At 54.3% G+C, this 19,682-nt stretch overlaps 1 protein-coding gene and 1 long non-coding RNA gene across 8 annotated transcripts in view; both read left to right on the forward strand.

The window, feature by feature from the left end:
* Positions 1-19,682, forward strand: part of LOC125747311 (receptor-type tyrosine-protein phosphatase gamma-like) — a 182,011-nt gene that overhangs the window by 144,024 nt on the left and 18,305 nt on the right. For 4 of the 5 annotated variants that reach the window (XM_049022388.1, XM_049022385.1, XM_049022386.1 and 1 more), the window contains 6 exons: positions 686-870; positions 3,709-3,817; positions 4,208-4,257; positions 4,684-5,398; positions 9,182-9,317; positions 15,855-15,946. In XM_049022388.1, coding sequence (XP_048878345.1) covers positions 686-870; positions 3,709-3,817; positions 4,208-4,257; positions 4,684-5,398; positions 9,182-9,317; positions 15,855-15,946 — 1,287 coding nt within the window. Of the gene's footprint in view, positions 1-685; positions 871-3,708; positions 3,818-4,207; positions 4,258-4,683; positions 5,399-9,181; positions 9,318-15,379; positions 15,419-15,854; positions 15,947-19,682 lie in introns of all 5 variants that reach the window. The other variant, XM_049022389.1, reaches the window with a different exon arrangement.
* On the forward strand, positions 9,328-11,009 carry LOC125747312 (uncharacterized). Of its 3 annotated transcripts, none has more exons than XR_007399283.1 (3): positions 9,328-9,827; positions 10,143-10,177; positions 10,913-11,009. It is a non-coding gene; the product is annotated as an uncharacterized LOC125747312 (long non-coding RNA). The 3 variants fall into 3 exon arrangements; XR_007399285.1 differs by lacking the exon at positions 10,913-11,009 and adding an exon at positions 10,283-10,320; XR_007399284.1 differs by lacking the exon at positions 10,913-11,009 and adding an exon at positions 10,248-10,285.

Here is a 19,682-nt window from a genome sequence, read left to right on the forward strand (position 1 = left end):
GGAACAGTGGGGGTGTTCTTTGTGCGCTACGTTACGTGTTTGCAGAGACATTCCTTAAGTACTGGAAAATAGAGGATTTCTACACGGTTTCATTCTGAATTAAACAGGTTCAGATTTAAGCAATTTATTCCGTTTCCTGACATGCTCAGTGATTAAACACCTTGTGCCTTTGAGATTACCGGGAGCCGGGAGATGACGCCCATGTTCCGAGAGGCGTCATGCAGAGCTGGCAGCCGCCCGGCCTAAGTCTGGGTTTGTGGAGCCATCTAGTGGCTGGAAGGTGAGACAGGCCCGCTGGGGCTGGGTGGTTGAGCTCGTGCTCCTAACTTTGCAGCCAGATGAAGGCCCTGAGGGCGTGTGTATATGAAAATATGCATTATTTTATTTCCCTGCTCTCCTGGAGGTCGCCCTGGTGAGTCTGCATTGGGCACCTCACAATAAAGCACCTCCCTCCGCAGGGAACCAGGGGTGTGTCGCCGTTCTGGGCTCCAGCGGTGGGAAGTGGATGCTGCCTCTTGTCCTCACCGCTAATCACATTTATTCCCCTCTGGCAGTAAAACAAAAGACCGCTTGTGCAGTCGCTGTTTGCCCCCGCTTGTGGTCGGCTTTGGCCACGGGGCGTGTCTGATGTACCCTCACAACGCATGTTTAGCCCCTCCCCTTGCCCTCGTCTTCCTCGCCACAGTGTGCAGCAGCCCCCCCATCAACATGAAGGTGCAGCCTCTAAACCGGACAGCCCTGCTGGTCAGCTGGACCAGGCCCGAGATGGTCTACCACCCCCCCATCCTCAGCTTCATGGTCTCCTACAGCTGGACCAAGAACGACGAGTCCTACGAGAAAACCTTCATGAAAGACAGCAGCCAGGACCTGGTGAGTCACGCTCACCTTACCCCCCCCCCCCCCCCACCCCGCAGCCACCTTCCCGTCTCGCCTCCTGACGAACGTGCCCAATTTGCTCATCTTGGCGTTCACCTGATTCTTGCAATCTGGCTTAATGATGCTACAAACTTCAGATGTGGAAGTATGTGCTGAAGGCTTTTGATCTCATGGAAAGTTCTAGAAAGAGATATCCTTCATGCTATGCCTTCAAACAAAAATGCTTCATTTCAGACGTGGAGCGTAATGACCCATCACTCTCTGATGCTGACCTTGGTGTCATGTAATCATTAGTGAACATCCATCCATCCATCCATCCACCTTGGATGGGTTAATGTATAGGCTTAGACCCTGGCAAACATCAGGGCCCTGCCCCACCTCAGGAAACATGAGTGTCCATGCTGATGTCACCCTGGGGCCCCACCCCTGCCAGGGTACCTTGGAGTTTCACCAGCAGGGGGCAGAAGTCCAGGCAGCACCCTAGGCAGGATGCCTATCGCGTAGAGAACTGGAAGACCTCAGACATGCACGGAGGTCATGTTTTTATCTTTGTTGGTTTACTGCAAACTAAGGATCCATTAGCTGAGATGTTCCGGATCTGGAGAGCGTTATACCCGAGCTGCGACTCTCCTGATGACTTCTATCTTTTTTTTTCCGGGTTATCTCCAAGCACGTCGGTAATATGATCACATCTAGGCTCGTGGAAACGTCGACACATCCCTCTTCTGTATCCTCCCCCACCCCCAACCCCTCCCTCTCCCACCATTCCCGCGACACTTCATTTCCATTTTTATTTTCAATTTCCTCCCCGGACATTGTTATCTGGGTCACATTAGGGAGTGGCAGCTTTATGAAGGCAGCGGCGAATCAATGGGAGGCCTCTGCAGACCGGTCCGCTTTACAGCGCGCCGCATGTCATAACTGCACGTTCTGGGGGAGGAATCCTTAACAAAATTAAACCGAGCGGAACGTGGCATAAATCAGGAAGGAGAGACTGGCGATGAACAAACGCCATTACTTAATGTAGGATTTACTCCTGTGGGGAGCTCTCGGACCAATGAATTCTCTTGATGTAAATTATAATAATAGCGATTTGCTCACTTGGTTAATGTTGGATCAACTACCACATCTCAATGGGATAAGACCGTTCATGGAATGGTTTTGGATGTTTCGGTCATTAGGGTGAGATTGGAAAAGACAAGCGCGATGGACGGCTGACTCTGATGTGTTGGGATATAGATGGATGGTTTCTGCAAAAGTGGAGGAAGTAGTCATGGCGACGTATTAAATCCGGTTTACTGTGCCGCACGCTCGCTGAGTATTTTAAACCTGCTGAGGTTTCAGCAGCGCGTCCGTAAGTCCATCCGTATTCCATCTGCTTTTCTAGGACCAGGAAACGTCCTAGATGTGATGCCAGTCTATCGCAGGGCGCATGTAATGCAGGCCACTTAGCGATGCCAATTATGTTAACTGCATGGCTTTAGACTGCATTAGGAATCCGGAGTAACTGCACACACACACAGCGTAGGTGCGAGGTAACACTGTTACCCACTGATACACAGTGCCGCCCACAAACCATATATATGCCTGGCCCAAACTAGCTTCAGTGTTAGTAAACTTGCAGCACTGAATCGGACAAAGAGGACAGCGACATCTGTTTTTCAGTGAAAAAATGCTGTAGGTTTTGTATTACGGTCTCAGATTCGGCTGTGCCTCTGAAATTGTTTACGCCACGAGGCAGAGTGGGAGGCAGGATATGTATAGGAGCAGGACCACATGAGGCACTGGCCTCAGCCGAAAGCTGATTGGCCCCTTGAGATCCCCCTCTGTTGTCAATCACTAATTCAAAACATATAATTCGGTAATGATACGGTTGACCAATCCATCCATACATTTTCTCTAACCGCTTGCCATGTTCCGGGTCGTGGCGGCCCAGAGCCTATCCCAGAGGCTGCGTGCGCAAAGCAGGGAACAACTCAGGATGGGGCGCCAATACTTCACAATAAGGTTGACCCCTCTGTATGAATTATAGCCCCTCATGCCCTCGCTGCTGATGGTAGGGGGCAGTAACTGTAAACGTAAAAGACTGCTCTGGGATGTATTTAACCGGCACCATCCTCTGATCATGGTGTGATTGTACTGGGCCAAGCATGGCACATTACATCTCAGGACCCTGGCATGTGGGGGATGGAATGTGGTGGGGGGGGATGCTGGAGGCAAAGTGAAGGTAAGGCATCAGCTCCCCCTTTAGGCGCTCTGCACCGGGGGTGGTCAGTACTTCCAGAAAACAATGACGGCAGTAATGTTCCATTGGTCAGGAGTCTCAGTCATGGACGTCTGACCGCAGATGTCTGACCGTGGATGTCTGAGTGCAGATTTCTGACCGCGGATGTCTGACCACAGATTTCTGACTGCAGAAGTCTGAATGCGGATGCCTGACTATGGATGTCTGACCGCAGATGTCTGACCGTGGATGTCTGACCGCAGATGTCTGACCGTGGATTTCTGACTGCAGATTTCTGACCGCGGATGTCTGACTGCAGATGTCTGACCGTGGATGTCTGACTGCAGATGTCTGACCGCAGATGTCTGACCGTGGATGTCTGACTGCAGATTTCTGACCGTGGATGTCTGACTGCGGATGTCTGACCGCAGATGTCTGACCGCAGATGTCTGACTGCAGATTTCTGACTGCAGATGTCTGCTGAAGATGTCTGACCGCGGATGTTTGTCCGCAGATGTATGACCGAGGATGTCTGACTGCGAATGTCTGCCTGCAGATGTTTGACCGCGGATGTCTGACTGCAGATGCGCATGCTGTATCTGTTGCAGAGGGCCGTCATCACCCATGTGTCCCCCGACATCTTGTACCTGTTCCGAGTGCAGGCCGTGTGCCAGAAGGACATGCGCAGTGATTTCAGTCAGACCATGCTCTTCAGGGGTGAGTGTAGCCAGCAAGCAGAGGGTCTCCTCTCCTTTCTTAGTAATGTGAGGGTAGGGGGGGGTGAGGCCCTTGCAAATCCAGCCCTTAGTGGTCCCTCCCTTGAGGATGTGGGCAGGACTTCTCAGATCTTAATCGCTTTGATGTCGTGTAAAAGAGAGTTTATAGCTCTGTATATAAACTATTGTTCTCTGTGTCTCTGTGTATAGTATAATTATATGATGTGCAGGATCTCAAACTATAGCCCCCACCCAGAAGGTAGTGTGCTAATGTTTTAACTGGCTAAACTGATGATAGAGTAATACGTATCATAATACTCCTTGCCTTGTAATATTTATAAGTTCTGCGTCCATTTCCATGTCTTAACCATATTTCTAATGTTCTTTATAGCAAACACGACTAGGATTTTTGAGGGAACAAGAATTGTGAAAACAGGAATGGTAAGTTGACCTGAGACCCTGTTGGTGTAGTTTGCACATCTTCCCAGTAGATGGCAGCACTATGGCCTCACTGGATTCACACCGTCTGCTCTGCAAATTAACTTCAAAAGATTATGTAGAACAGAAGAAATTTGACTAATTTAAGATTTTATAGGAATAAAAACTCATGTTTGGGATGCACAAAATATCTTCCAGATCGTTTTATTTGGCTAGGATTGCACAGACATTTTACTCAACTAAGATTATGTAAATGTCACCATGTCCCATGATAACAGCTGCCGTTCCAGTCCCCCACCCTACTTGTCCTCCTGTCCACTCCCATCTCTGACGTCACGCTCCCCCATTCGCTCTCCCACAGCCCCTCACTTGTCCTCCTGTCCACTCCTGTGTTCTGACTGTCACTCTCTCCCATTCACTCTCCGACAGCCCACTGCCTCCCCAGCATCCTCTGCAGATATGGCTCCCATCAGCTCGGGGTCCTCCACCTGGACCTCTTCCGGCCTCCCATTCTCCTTCGTGTCTATGGCGACGGGCATCGGGCCGTCGTCCAGCGGCAGTCAGGCCACGGTGGCATCAGTGGTGACCAGCACCCTGCTGGCAGGGCTGGGCTTCAGTGGGGGGGTCATCTCCTCTTTTCCCAGCTCCGTGTGGCCCACGCGAGCCCCACCCCCAGCCCCCGCTCCTACTCGTCAGGTCGCCAAGACCGTCACTCCCGTCGCCGAGTCAGTGGCCACCCAGGCCTCAGATACTGACAGTACTGCCAAGGACCATGAGGGCGGTGCCAGTGAGGGCGAGAAAGATAGCAAGAGCGAGGGAGAAGAAGGACAGAGGGAGGGAGAGGAGGACGAGGATGACGAGGGAGACAAGGAGACTGTGCGAGACAGGAAGATAGTGCCCGCAGAGGGCGAGGCGAAGGAGGAGGGCAGTGTAGCCAAAGAGCCCCCATCAGCCACCCCAGCCTCAACTGCTAAAGAGAAAGGACAGCACAATGCAAGTGCCACTAGTGACCAGCTACCGAAGAGCGCAGCGCCCCCTATAGGGCCTTCCTTGAATGACACCTCAGCAATCCAGCCGTCCGACGTCACCACGCATCCCTACAGTGGCCCAGAGAAGAACAATTGGCCTTTCGTCTTTCACACAGGTGAGGCAGGAGAAGTGGGGGGGGGGGGGGGGGGGGGGGGGGGTGTCTTAGGCGGTGCCACATGAAGTAAGCCACTCGTCACAAGGAGGCATGTGAAATCAAAGATGGATGCTCCATCATCATGACCTTGCTGGAGGTGTGTGACGCCCCTGCTTGTGCTGTGGGTCCCACGTTCTTCCCAAGGCTCCTTGCCGTTGGCACTCGGCCCCTTGCGGATCCGCGATGACGGGATTAGTGCGGCCTCACTGCCCCCACAGTGTCAAATCCTGTGATGGCACCATTCCGCTTTGGGGGTCCTCTGCTCCTCTCCAGAAGTCACACGTCTATTTGATGGCCTTTTTTTATTTATTTGAGTATCTTAATCCAGCAGAAATGGCTTTGGCGTTCAGTGGCCAGCCCAGTATCCGGGAGCGCTGTCATCGATCGCCCCTTATCGCTCGGCCGGCTGATAATTGCCTGATGCCCACAAGCACACAGGAGCTTCAATAAGTCCTGCCAGTCGGAGGCATGACACACTCAATGAGCCACGTTATAGCTAATCGGGCCTCTGCGCTTAAATCGATATGGGCGTCTGCTCGTTGTGTACCCAAATGCTGGACACTGTATTTTGGCCCCACTGTAGCGTAGAGTGTGTCTTAACTGTAATCTGATACTCGATTCATGTGAGGAGAACATGGGAGGTGAGAAAGATTTGTAGCTGTTGTTGTTCTTGTTATTATAGTTGTTGTTGTTGCTGTTACAGTTGTTGCTGTTGTTGTTTAATCACGCATGCCTACATGCCGGGTTCCTCGGTGCTCAGACATGCTGACTCGTGTTTGCTTGCTCACAGTCGAGCCCCAAGGCTGGAGGGGAGAGGGGGGTTTGCACCGGTGCATTTGGCACAGCACCAGCCACACAGGTGCACAAGTGCAAGGGTCACTCACACACGGGTGAGAGGGTGCCCCCCACATGCGTTGCTCAGCAACGGGGCCACACGGACAGCCACATTGTGCTCAAGCTGGTCAGCCATCTGCGAGGCCGTGTACTGCAGGGGATTCTCGCTCTCCCTCTCGCCACCCCGGGGCTGGATCGCACCCTCCACTGCCAGCTAGCCAAGCAGCCAGCCCTCCTGCTCACCTTGCTGGGTGAGTAGGCATCCATGCAAAGGGACACTAGGACCCAGCCACAGCCAGGCCAGCTGTCCTCGGCACACACAGCCGTTCCCCCAGCCTTCCCCGTCTGTGGCCCAGGTGACGGCAGGAACGTGCTCTTTTGCCAGTCTGCCACCTCCCGTCTTTGACGGCCATATGTCATTTGGAGTAAATGGCACGGATCGGCACCATGTGAGCACGAAGGCTAGCCCCCAACGCTCCAGCAAGCACGGTGCATTAGGGGGGATGCGGCCTGCCGTGTTTTCAGCTACATTTCAGAAGAGGGGCCTTGGCGCGCCATTCCGTCAAACTCGGGAGTCCAAAATCTGTTGCTGACGTACCCAGAAACACCTCGAACGGCCACCTGATCGCATCACAGTGGCCAGGAGGCAGTAAAGCTCGCTGGAGTCTCGCATTTTGGCAGCGTTTGATATTAATGTTTATTTGTTGTATATTTAACACTGACCCCGTAGGATAAGCGGTTTGGACAATGGATGGATGGATGGATTTAACACTGAATATTATTTGAGGAACAGGAAGAAAATATGATGAAACAGCCAATAATCAGCCATTTCTCGGATTATTAGGGTTAAATCACATTAAAAATTGGGAGTTAAAATGGCACTTTTCTGTATATTAGCATGTTGATAGGGGTCGGGGTTCATCCTACTTTGTCCCCAGTCCCCCACTACCCTGCAGCCAGCCAGCCCTCGCCCCCACCCCATTTCGAGGTTGTCTCTGTAGCGCTGGGGGCATGGTTCCAGGTTAACATCCTGGGCACAGCAAGGGGGGCGCTGGGGGTCATGAGAGCATAGTTTCCATTATCCGGTAATTATTGGACTTTTAGCGTGGAAATCTGTTGAACTCTAGTCATAATGTCCAGTCTCTACTTCTCTAGTCATAATGTCCAGTGACAAAAGATTCCACTGGGTATAATCTGAGTATTAAAATGTGCTGAAATGAAATGTCCACATATCCTTATATTTAAAAAAATGGACCTTATTTTATTTGCTGAAGGTTATGGGCTGGCCTGTATGTGTGATGAAACAGCCGCGTGCAGAGCAGTGAGAGAGATCAGACATGGCTGAACAAGTGAACCTTAAAAAGCAGGTCTACTGACTGTGACGACGACATGCATGTGAGATACATGAATCTGAGATGTGAAGTTACAGAGACCACTGATGCCATGGCCTGTAGTGAGCAGAAATGATCTGAATTCAAGTGGACCGCAGCACACTGTAATTAAAATGCTATAGCCGGATACATCTGCATGTATTTTTTGGTTTGTTTGCAAATAGTTTGTATTCTGTTTTATTTCATCTGAGAATATGCAGGCCTGAAGCTGAATACATTTCTTTATGTTTACCTGTTACAGCATAGGCTTCCCTGATTAATTTTCGCATTATGCCCGTGAGTCTGTTAACAGGACCCGTTTTATTTGAATTAGCCTACTTTTCAATAAAAAATATAATGAAACTACATTCCTTGATCTCATTATTTATGTAGCCTGACTATCCATTATTTTTAAGCTCATTAATAAGCAGAGGAAATATTTCATGGAAATTCTCCCATTTGTCCGAGACATTGAAATCTTCTGGCACCGGTTGTTTGCAACGCTGACGCCAGTGGGGGTCATGTGGGCTGTGGGGGTGTGGGAAGCCTTTTTAAGAATGAACTTGTTACAGATACGCCTCATCAGCACCTTCAGAAGTGCGTGACCATGTGGTGTCCTGATTCGGAACCTGATCGTGCAGCGAAGGAGTATTTATAGGGAATGACAGCGCCTCTTAGAGGGCACAGGGGAAAGGGCAGCGGGAATGACAGCGCCTCTTAGAGGGCACAGGGGAAAGGGCAGCGGGAATGACAGCGCCCCTTACAGGGCACAGGGAAAAGGGCAGCGGGAATGACAGCGCCTCTTAGAGGGCACAGGGGAAAGGGCAGCGGGAATGACAGCGCCCCTTACAGGGCACAGGGGAAAGGGCAGCGGAAATGACAGCGCCTCTTAGAGGGCACAGGGGAAAGGGCAGCGGGAATGACAGCGCCTCTTAGAGGGCACAGGGGAAAGGGCAGCGGGAATGACAGCGCCTCTTAGAGGGCACAGGGGAAAGGGCAGCGGGAATGACAGCGCCTCTTAGAGGGCACAGGGGAAAGGGCAGCGGGAATGACAGCGCCTCTTAGAGGGCACAGGGGAAAGGGCAGCGGGAATGACAGCGCCTCTTAGAGGGCACAGGGGAAAGGGCAGCGGGAATGACAGCACCTCTTAGAGGGCACAGGGGAAAGGGCAGCGGGAATGACAGCGCCTCTTAGAGGGCACAGGGGAAAGGGCAGCGGGAATGATAGCGCCCCTTACAGGGCACAGGGGAAAGGGCAGAGGGAATGACAGCACCTCTTAGAGGGCACAGGGGAAAGGGCAGCGGGAACGGCGACATGAAAGAGGTGTTACGGTTGAACTGCTGATTGTGGGTAAACTGTGGTTCTTAACATTCACTGCTGCTGTCTCCTGAAAAGCAGTGGGAGTAGTCTTTGTGTGTTTTATGGTGTGTTTTATGGTGCAGCTCTGAATGATGCAGAGGAGCTGTTTGTCATGCGCTGGCCTGCCTGTTCAAGCGAGGGGCCTGTCATCAGTAATCCTGCTGCTGTCTGTCCCCCACAGAGAGGAGCACAGTGTCCAACATGAAGAGCCCAATCTATAGTTCCAGCAAGATGGAGTGGATAATCCCCTTGGTTGTGGTGTCAACCCTCACCTTCGTCTGCCTGGTCCTGCTGCTCGCCGTGCTGGTCTACTGGAGGTGAGTCCTGCCCGCCTGAACCCTGTCATGCACCATCTCATACACCAAGACCCGTAGTTCAGCCACTGATCTTCGGAGGATGTAGTGAGAGCACTTGTTGTCATGGCAATCTGTGTCCTCCGCTTCGGGTCACTGGGCTCTCTTTGAACCATGGATCATTTGGGGGGCTGCTTATTTTTTAGCTCACCAGTCAGATTTCTGTGCTTAAGGAAGGGAAACAGCCAGTGCTTTGGGAGCAGTGGAAACATCAGCAGTGGGGCGACACTGGCGGGTGAGGTGACGCTGGCAGTGGACAACGCTGGGGCGTGGGGTGATGCTGGCAGTGAGGTGGCACCAGGGTGCGGGGCGATGCTGCCAGTGAGTATGCCCCAGGGTGTGGGGTGAGCGGGGCCATACCGGAAGTAGGGCAGCACTGGGAGTGGGGTGATGCCAGTATTGAGGTGGCTCTGGGTTGCGGGGCGACGCCGGCAGTGAGGTGGCTATGGGGTACGGGCCGACTCCGGCAGTGAGGTGGCTATGGGGTGCGGGGCGATGCCGGCAGTGAGGTGGCTTCGGGGTGAGGGGTGACGCCGTCAGTGAGGTGGCTTTGAGGTGAGAGGCGACGCCGGCAGTGAGGTGGCTTCGGGGTGAGGGGTGACGCCGTCAGTGAGGTGGCTTTGAGGTGAGAGGCGACGCCGGCAGTGAGGTGGCTATGGGATGCGGGGCGACGCCGGCAGTGAGGTGGCTATGGGATGCGGGGCGACGCCGGCAGTGAGGTGGCTCCGGGGTGCGGATCGACGCCGGCAGTGAGGTGGCTTTGAGGTGAGAGGCGACGCCGGCAGTGAGGTGGCTATGGGGTGCGGGGCGACGCCGGCAGTGAGGTGGCTATGGGGTGCGGGTCGACGCCGGCAGTGAGGTGGCTATGGGGTGAGGGGTGACGCCGGCAGTGAGGTGGCTATGGGGTACGGGGCGACGCCGGCAGTGAGGTGGCTATGGGGTACGGGGCGACGCCGGCAGTGAGGTGGCTCCGGGGTGAGAGGCGACGCCGGCAGTGAGGTGGCTCCGGGGTGAGAGGCGACGCCGGCAGTGAGGTGGCTTTGGGGTGAGGGGCGACGCCGGCAGTGAGGTGGCTCCGGGGTGAGAGGCGACGCCGGCAGTGAGGTGGCTATGGGGTGCGGGTCGACGCCGGCAGTGAGGTGGCTTTGGGGTGAGAGGCGACGCCGGCAGTGAGGTGGCTCCGGGGTGAGAGGCGACGCCGGCAGTGAGGTGGCTATGGGGTGCGGGTCGACGCTGGCAGTGAGGTGGCTCCGGGGTGAGAGACGACGCCGGCAGTGAGGTGGCTATGGGGTGCGGGTCGACGCCGGCAGTGAGGTGGCTTTGGGGTGAGAGGCGACGCCGGCAGTGAGGTGGCTATGGGGTGCGGGTCGACGCCGGCAGTGAGGTGGCTATGGGGTGCGGGTCGACGCTGGCAGTGAGGTGGCTTTGGGGTGAGAGGCGACGCCGGCAGTGAGGTGGCTTTGGGGTGAGAGGCGACGCCGGCAGTGAGGTGGCTCCGGGGTGAGAGGCGACGCCGGCAGTGAGGTGGCTATGGGGTGAGAGGCGACGCCGGCAGTGAGGTGGCTATGGGGTACGGGGCGACGCCGGCAGTGAGGTGGCTCCGGGGTGAGAGGCGACGCCGGCAGTGAGGTGGCTCCGGGGTGAGAGGCGACGCCGGCAGTGAGGTGGCTTTGGGGTGAGGGGTGACGCCGGCAGTGAGGTGGCTTTGGGGTGAGAGGCGACGCCGGCAGTGAGGTGGCTTTGGGGTGAGAGGCGACGCCGGCAGTGAGGTGGCTTTGGGGTGAGAGGCGACGCCGGCAGTGAGGTGGCTTTGGGGTGAGAGGCGACGCCGGCAGTGAGGTGGCTTTGGGGTGAGAGGCGACGCCGGCAGTGAGGTGGCTTTCGGGTGAGAGGCGACGCCGGCAGTGAGGTGGCTCCGGGGTGAGAGGCGACGCCGGCAGTGAGGTGGCTATGGGGTGCGGGGCGACGCCGGCAGTGAGGTGGCTATGGGGTGAGGGGCGACGCCGGCAGTGAGGTGGCTCCGGGGTGAGAGGCGACGCCGGCAGTGAGGTGGCTTTGGGGTGAGAGGCGACGCCGGCAGTGAGGTGGCTATGGGGTGCGGGTCGACGCTGGCAGTGAGGTGGCTTTGGGGTGAGAGGCGACGCCGGCAGTGAGGTGGCTTTGGGGTGAGAGGCGACGCCGGCAGTGAGGTGGCTCCGGGGTGAGAGGCGACGCTGGCAGTGAGGTGGCTATGGGGTACGGGGCGACGCCGGCAGTGAGGTGGCTCCGGGGTGAGAGGCGACGCCGGCAGTGAGGTGGCTATGGGGTGAGGGGTGACGCCGGCAGTGAGGTGGCTCCGGGGTGAGAGGCGACGCCGGCAGTGAGGTGGCTCCGGGGTGAGAGGCGACGCCGGCAGTGAGGTGGCTTTCGGGTGAGGGGTGAAGCCGGCAGTGAGGTGGCTCCGGGGTGAGAGGCGACGCCGGCAGTGAGGTGGCTTTGGGGTGAGGGGTGACGCCGGCAGTGTGGTGGCTCCGGGGTGAGAGGCGACGCCGGCAGTGAGGTGGCTTTGGGGTGAGGGGTGACGCCGGCAGTGAGGTGGCTTTGGGGTGAGGGGTGACGCCGGCAGTGAGGTGGCTTTGGGGTGAGGGGTGACGCCGGCAGTGAGGTGGCTTTGGGGTGAGAGGCGACGCCGGCAGTGAGGTGGCTTTGGGGTGAGGGGTGACGCCGGCAGTGAGGTGGCTCCGGGGTGAGAGGCGACGCCGGCAGTGAGGTGGCTTTGGGGTGAGGGGTGACGCCGGCAGTGAGGTGGCTCCGGGGTGAGAGGCGACGCCGGCAGTGAGGTGGCTTTGGGGTGAGAGGCGACGCCGGCAGTGAGGTGGCTATGGGGTGCGGGGCGACGCTGGCAGTGAGGTGGCTATGGGGTGCGGGGCGACGCCGGCAGTGAGGTGGCTATGGGGTGCGGGGCGACGCTGGCAGTGAGGTGGCTATGGGGTGCGGGGCGACGCCGGCAGTGAGGTGGCTTTGGGGTGAGAGGCGACGCCGGCAGTGAGGTGGCTATGGGGTGCGGGGCGACGCTGGCAGTGAGGTGGCTATGGGGTGCGGGGCGACGCCGGCAGTGAGGTGGCTATGGGGTGAGGGGCGACGCCGGCAGTGAGGTGGCTCCGGGGTGAGAGGCGACGCCGGCAGTGAGGTGGCTATGGGGTGCGGGTCAACGCCGGCAGTGAGGTGGCTATGGGGTGCGGGGCGACGCCGGCAGTGAGGTGGCTATGGGGTGCGGGGCGACGCCGGCAGTGAGGTGGCTCCGGGGTGCGGGTCGACGCCGGCAGTGAGGTGGCTCCGGGGTGAGAGGCGACGCCGGCAGTGAGGTGGCTATGGGGTGCGGGGCGACGCTGGCAGTGAGGTGGCTATGGGGTGCAGGGCGACGCCGGCAGTGAGGTGGCTCCGGGGTGAGAGGCGACGCCGGCAGTGAGGTGGCTTTGGGGTGAGAGGCGACGCCGGCAGTGAGGTGGCTTTGGGGTGAGGGGCGACGCCGGCAGTGCGTTGCCTCTTGGGCGTGGGGTGACTCCAGCAGCGAGGCCATACCGGCAGTAGAGCAGCGAGTCGCTATTTAGCCATCAGCACTTCCACAGGCCTGTGTCTCTTGGCCACTGTCCCGGAAGGGTGTACCGATACGGGCCGTAAAAGCCCTGCCTAAATGAGATTTACCGTCCCCCAATGGTGTGGCTGCCGTCAGCACTCCACAGAGCTGCTTGCAGAAGCGCTTTTAGGGCATTTTTTTGGCACCCTCTGCTTTTCCCCAGCCCAGGCACACCGCTACGCCTTGGCAGTCAGGCCCAGAGCTTTCACATTCCAAGTGGCTGACCTTTCCTGCCCCCACCCGCTGCAGCCGCTCCCCCCCCCATCTTATTCACAGCCACCTGGGCATGATCACCAGTCACCGGTGGCTCCTCATGCCCCGTCCCGTTCCCCCATCCCCCTGGCCTATGGGGGTGGGACACACCATCTGCCGGCCTTCGTGCCGTGGCCCCCTCCCACATGCTAATAGCTCTTTAAACTGCAATCAGGAGCCCTGGGGGGGTGACGGCCATGGCCTGCCTGGGCACTGTCAGCACACTGTGCAGGAGGGCAGAACTGCCGGCCCCATTTCTCACATCCACCTGCCGTTTTTATAGACATTAGCTTTTCTACTTAGTAGCAGAATAGATTGTCTTTACTGGCATTGTTCAAGTAGTGAGCACTTCAAGTTGGGTTTTTGCATCCCGTCCAGCTCTCCTATAAGACACAGCATTTACAGGTGAGTCAGACACAGCATCAGTCGCTCATTTGCTCCCCTGCAGCTGATTCTGGTGTTATGGCCTTATCATTACTTCTGGCCATGGGTTTCAAACCAGTAACCTTCTGGACGCAGCCACCAATTCCTAACTAGAAGAGCCACATGCCACCTGATAGGTGTTACTGGAGACTGCATTCTGCCAGTTTATGGTGCTCCTCTGTGTCAGACGAAGAGTGATCGTCATATCTCACTCTACACGTACCCGCCATGCTGTATGAACGAGGTGACATTCTGACGGATAATGACAGGCTGACAGAGCCCACGTCCTCCTGCTCTTAAGTGTCTCCTCATGTTTCACTGAGAATGGCAGGGAGACATCGATTCGGGCCTTGTGGATACGGTGCCTGGAGTCTGTCCCGTCACAACACGTCAGCAGGGGGCGTATCAGAGTCCCTGCATTACACGCTGTGCTGGGGCTGCAGCAAGCATGTGGGGAGATGCATAGGAGTGGGACGCCTTGCTGCCCTCCCCACCCCCACCCCTCTGTGTGATCAGGAAATCGCCGCAGCATGGGGTGACCGCAGATTCACTACAGTTAAGAGTGACATTTGCAAAGGTTACTTCAATTAGTGTTAGCAACTGCCATAAACAGACACACACACATGCACACACACGCACGCACACACATGCACACGCACGCACACACATGCACACGCACGCACACACGTGACCCCGTGTTGCCTTTATTGCGCACCAGTCTATAAAAATGGCTGCAGATAGGATTGCCTCAGAGGACGTGCCTGGCATGCTAGCAGAACATAGCGTGGAGGGGCCGACCAAAGGTCATCATCCTTCAGGCTGCCGGAGATGTGCCAGTTTAACCCTCCTTGTCCGGATATCCTCTTGTTGGGGGTTGGGGGGGGGGGCATTGGGGAGGGATTGGCAGTCCCAGCCGGGCCGTGGGGCACTTTGGGATATGGGCCTGTCCTCCCCTACTGAGAGGAGAGTTAGGGTGACAGGGCTGTCACCTAGAGCAGAGAAACTGACCCGCCTTTCTCCACGCTTTCCCCGGCTGCCCTTCCGAGTCGAGCAGAGCTGCTGAGGTGTGAGATTCCCAGGCTTCCCTGTTAAAGGACAGCGGCACGTGAGAATCAAGCTCCGTGCTGTTTATTAGTGCAGAATGGCATCTGTGAACTCCGACTCCTGTACCTCAGCGTACTCATAAGAGCACGATCACCTGGTCTCCTGTGAGAAATCTGCAGACTGATCATGAGGAGCTCCTCACACCCGTCCTGAGGGACGCCGCTCGCTAAGCCCCCTTCATTCACAGGCTGCTATTTCAGCCGCCCCACCCCCCTGAGATGCCGGCAGCTTAATCCAATGGCAGATACTCAAAGTGTGGAGGATTGGGGGGCAGGAACTAAAGGCGCTGCTTGTTTGTGGATGGGGTAGGGAAGGTTTGGAAGAAGTGCAGGAAAAGCTGGGGGTGGGGGACATGCAGGGGGTCGGGGGGCACTGGTAATTCCAAGGAGCCGCTTGCCCCTCCCCCTACCATAGCACTGGAACCTGATTCTGCTGCTGGGGCAGTGCCGTCAGCAGCGGGGGTGGGCCCTGTGGACAGCCGGGCCTCCTCCAGCTCTCCCCCCCGCCTACTGCTATAGGAAGGGTGACACTGGCCCACAGTGGCCCCTCCCCCTCTCCTCCAGGCCCTGGCAGCGGCAGCAGCATGTGAGGTTCGCTCCCAGCTCTGCCTGCCACCTCCTCTTCCTCCGAGGATGACCAGTCTCTGCTCCCTATTCTGTCTGAAGTACAGGTAGGCTGAAGCCACGCTCCCCCCAGTCTGCGGCAGGGAGCCATCAGGACTGCGATCCCGCTCATTCTTCCCCAGAGCCGCTTTCACTCACTTTCTCGGCTTTTCCGTTCGTCTAGCGCCTAGTTCTTCCTCCGTCGGTCATGTGTGTGTCTTATCTGTTTGTTTTACTTTGTGTTTGTTTTGCGCCTTACCGGAACATTCCGCTCTCCGACAAGCCGGCCAAGCTGACGTTGGTGTCATGAGTCTGCCGTCTCCGCCACAGACGTGCCGCGTCTCGCCTGTACAGAGCACTGGCGACGCACCGCCCACAAAACGCAGGGCCGTGCTGGTTTAGGTGGCCGTCACGTCTGCCTGATTAATGGACGTCCAGGGTGCCATCTGTGTTTACTCTGGCGGGGTGGCTGAATAATTTACGAGGTGCCCTTTGTGTCTCCAGGAGGTGCTTCCAGACGGCTCACTTCTACGTGGAGGACAGCAGCTCCCCCCGCGTGGTCCCCAACGAGAGCTTCCCCATCATCCCCATTCCAGGTGAGCCCCCCTCACCGCAGCGGGGTGCTAGGCGGGGCAATCGTCATGGTTGCCCATACCTCATTTTGGTCACGGAGGTTGTCCTGAGGACTGGACCCCGCTGTGACTCCCATGCCACCGTGAGGGTCTTAGCTTATGGTCAGTCTCTTTCTGTGCTTCTTTCCAGGTATTTTTTTCCTGTCATACACATATTTTTATATTTGTCTGGCACTGTCATAAGTTTTCCTGGAGCCGGTTTTTAAATTAGGTTACTGCTTCGAGGGTTTTTATGGTAAATGCCACAGGATGCTCCAAGAGAAGAATTGTCCAGCAGCTGAAGAACTCGACTGACTTATGGTCAGTTGGAAATTCTCAGAGACTAGCACAGACAGTACACTTCGTCTGTTCTGGCTGCGCAGTGCACTGTCTGCTCTAACCATGAAGCTGGTCTGCTTCTTGCTGCAATAATGGCTTCTGCTCTTCTGGGAAGGCTTTCCATTAGATACATTAGTTACAGAAGGAACATTGCTGGTGAGATTTGCCGCCATTCAGGTTGGGTGTTGATGCTGGGTGATCAGATACTTCTCTAGGAGTTTGTGTGATCGGCATCTCGCAGCTGAACTTGATCCCAGATGTTTTGTCCTTCACAATCATGTCACACTGACCAGAGCAAATTGGAAAAACGTCATCTAGCGATGATGCCAAGTGGTTGACGATTTCATGGCTATGTGCTTACTTATACACCTGTGTCTTAATGAGTGTGTCTTAATTACACAGTATTCTATAACTACAGACAGTACAATTTTTACTATATATATATATATGGGGCTGAGATGACACAGACCATAGTCACACAGTATGCTGTTTGTTGTAAGTACATCGTCTAATACAACGGCACTATAGTCTGCTGTAATGACATAATGCACTCTCATGTAACTATATACATACTATTCGGTCTATTTTAACATAGGTAACAAAATAGCTACACTGCACTTTGCTCTGCTATGGCGTTTCATTGGCTCGTCAGCCTCTTCCACGCTCCGAGTCATTAATCTCTACGAAGCACACGGCGTAGTTTATTTGCTAATTTATGTGCCAGGTCTATTTGTAAGCGTAGCTCACTACTTCTGACCATTCACACTACTACGCTGTACTTGTGCTATAGCGAGAGTATTAAACATCACCCCAGGTCATCCTGGAACCATGTGCAGTGCTCTTCCTGACTTTCTTTACCACGTCAGGAATATCAATTTACCACAGAGAAGTGGGTCGTGTAATGCTCACACTTTGAGCCAACGCGCAGTACTGACAGATTACTCATAGATCACATAAACATGTGTTTTCTTTCTTCACCTTGTAATGAGAGTTTGAGTGGCTCTTTCCCATTTGCTGTCCTCGTCAGGCTTTCCGTGACCCTTTGTCCCTCAGCTCTCAGTCCCGCTTTCCCCACCCTTGAGATGCTCTGGCCTTTATGGCCCCCCCCTTCCGTCTCTCTGTACACAGAAGTGTCTGTTGGCTACGTCCCGCTGAAACTTCCCGGATGTACACTGCTGTTCTCTGCTCTCGCGCCCGGGACTGAGCGGCTCTGGCCTTCTCTCTCTTTTGTTATATGCACAATCAATATCCCCTCGTTCCTGCAGAAGCCTCCAAAAAGGAGTGATTATGATTAAATCCCGTTTAAATCTGTGACTGATCCACTAGAGAGAGTTTTCAGCAGGCTTAGCAAGCAAACAAAAAGTATTCAATACTCAGAGGGTGTTCATGTATGGTGCTCTCAGAAATATATATGAAAAAACTAAAAACTTAGGTTCTGGTGTTCTTCAGAGTGGGAGAAGCTAAACTGGAGAGCCATGGTGCAAAGGTTACTGGGTCAGAGGTCGACAGACGCTCTGAAAGCTGATGCAAACTCTGAAGACAAAGGCTGTAAGATTCCATAGAGTAATGCTTGATTATTATTGTTGTTTTGTTGTGAGTGAGTCCCCTAACTCACCCCATTATGGAAATGCCATTGTTACAGATTCCGGTGCATGGATATGGGAGATTATAAAAGGTCGCATCCAATTTGCACTGAGAGGAAAGTGAGAAAAGCTGCAGCTGTCACAGCAGAAAAGTTTAGTGGGTTGTGTTTCCTCTCTTTAATGATCCCCTTGCTTCTTGTCAGCTTCTGTCAGGGGAGTCAAAAAATGTTTGCTGTAATTAGTGACTGTCAGTTGTTATTTTTGGTTTCTCTGAACTTTATTAAAACTTCAAGTGAAGAAACAGTCCTTTCAGGATGAGGAAGTATTCTGCCTTAAAATATTGGAGATTCTCGTGATGCAAGGAATCACAAGGTGGCTTTCAGATGAAGCTGTTAAGGAAAGTTCTCAGCTGTCAGATAAATGAATCCTATGGGTGAAATTCTGAGGGGAAGTGATGTGCATTATAAGCTACTTCCAAGTCTTCTACCAACTCCTACCTTGAATGAAGTCTGAGAGACTCCATCAAAATGTTTCTTGTCTAGCCATTAGAACTTAGATTGTTGATAAACTTTTTGAAACAAAGAGCCATTGTTACTATGGGAAGCGTGTGGTCTAAGAGAACAATGTTTAAAATGGCGGATTTCCTGGTGGGAAGTCAGTAGCTCGCTTGGCCGTTGCTCTTCCGTGGCAGAACCAAGATGCATTGTGGGTTGAGAGCAACAATGTGGCTTGTTTTGGGCCTTTGGCACCCCTGTCAAGTTCAGGTGCTCTGTGGAGAGGTGTACTGGGGGGCCAGGTTCGGTGGGATAAGGCAGGAGGCCTGATTGGGACAAGGGACATGGTGGATGTGAGGCCTCAACACAGGACCCCGTAAGTTGGACCTGCAGAAGTACACGTGAGGTTCTGTGACTCTGGGGTGAGCAGCAGCCCTGGCGTTAATAAGCGAGTGGAGGCTCTGCTTCTCAGAAGCCCCGCAGCGCAGAGGCCTCCTCGGTGTCAGCACCCCCGTCTGGAAACGGGCACTCAGTGTTTACCAAACTCTTCTTCCCGATTATCGTCCCATCGACATGTTCATCTTCACGTGACATTGCAAATCACCAGTTCTGGAACTAAGCCTCAGTGGATTTTAATGAAAAATCCATGGCAAGGTCTCGCAAGAAGTTTTTATCTGCGCCTTGATAAGAGGTATAGACGATGGGAAAATGAAATGTCGTTGCCAGGGTGTCATTTGTGATAAATGTGGGTTGTTTTTCACAGCATCCGTCAGACTATGATCAACTTGGTAACAGCCTGAGAAAATCAATAATTTCTTTTGTGTTCTTTCAGTCCATATACAATATGGACTTAATTCTTTTTTTTTCTGCCAGACTTCATTTCATGGTCTAATTCTGGTTATCTCATTTTTTAATTTAGTAATTGATTAATGAGGTTGCCAGTGTGCACCATGCCTTGCCATATTTTTTTTTACACTTAATTCGTTTTTAAGGGATAGAGAGTAAGTATTTGGAAGTCGGCCGTATGCCGATTTAAAACACTGAAAGGTTTCATTTTATTTAGTTAATTAAAAAAAAAAGTTTTGTTCCATCATACCCTTTTCCAGGGAAATGGGCGCGTATTTGATATTAAAGAATTTCAATACGTGATAAACCCGAATGCGTGTAACCTCTGTGAAATGAAGTCCGTACATTCTGTTAGGACGACCAGGTCTTAGTCCACTGGTGTGTGTGTGTGTGTGTGTGTGTGTGTGTGTGTGTGTGTGTGTATTACATTGCGGGGACATTTGGCAGTGATTATTTTTG

This window comes from Brienomyrus brachyistius, chromosome 8 (genome assembly GCF_023856365.1).
Source record: "Brienomyrus brachyistius isolate T26 chromosome 8, BBRACH_0.4, whole genome shotgun sequence".
Classification (NCBI taxonomy): Eukaryota; Metazoa; Chordata; class Actinopteri; order Osteoglossiformes; family Mormyridae; genus Brienomyrus; species Brienomyrus brachyistius.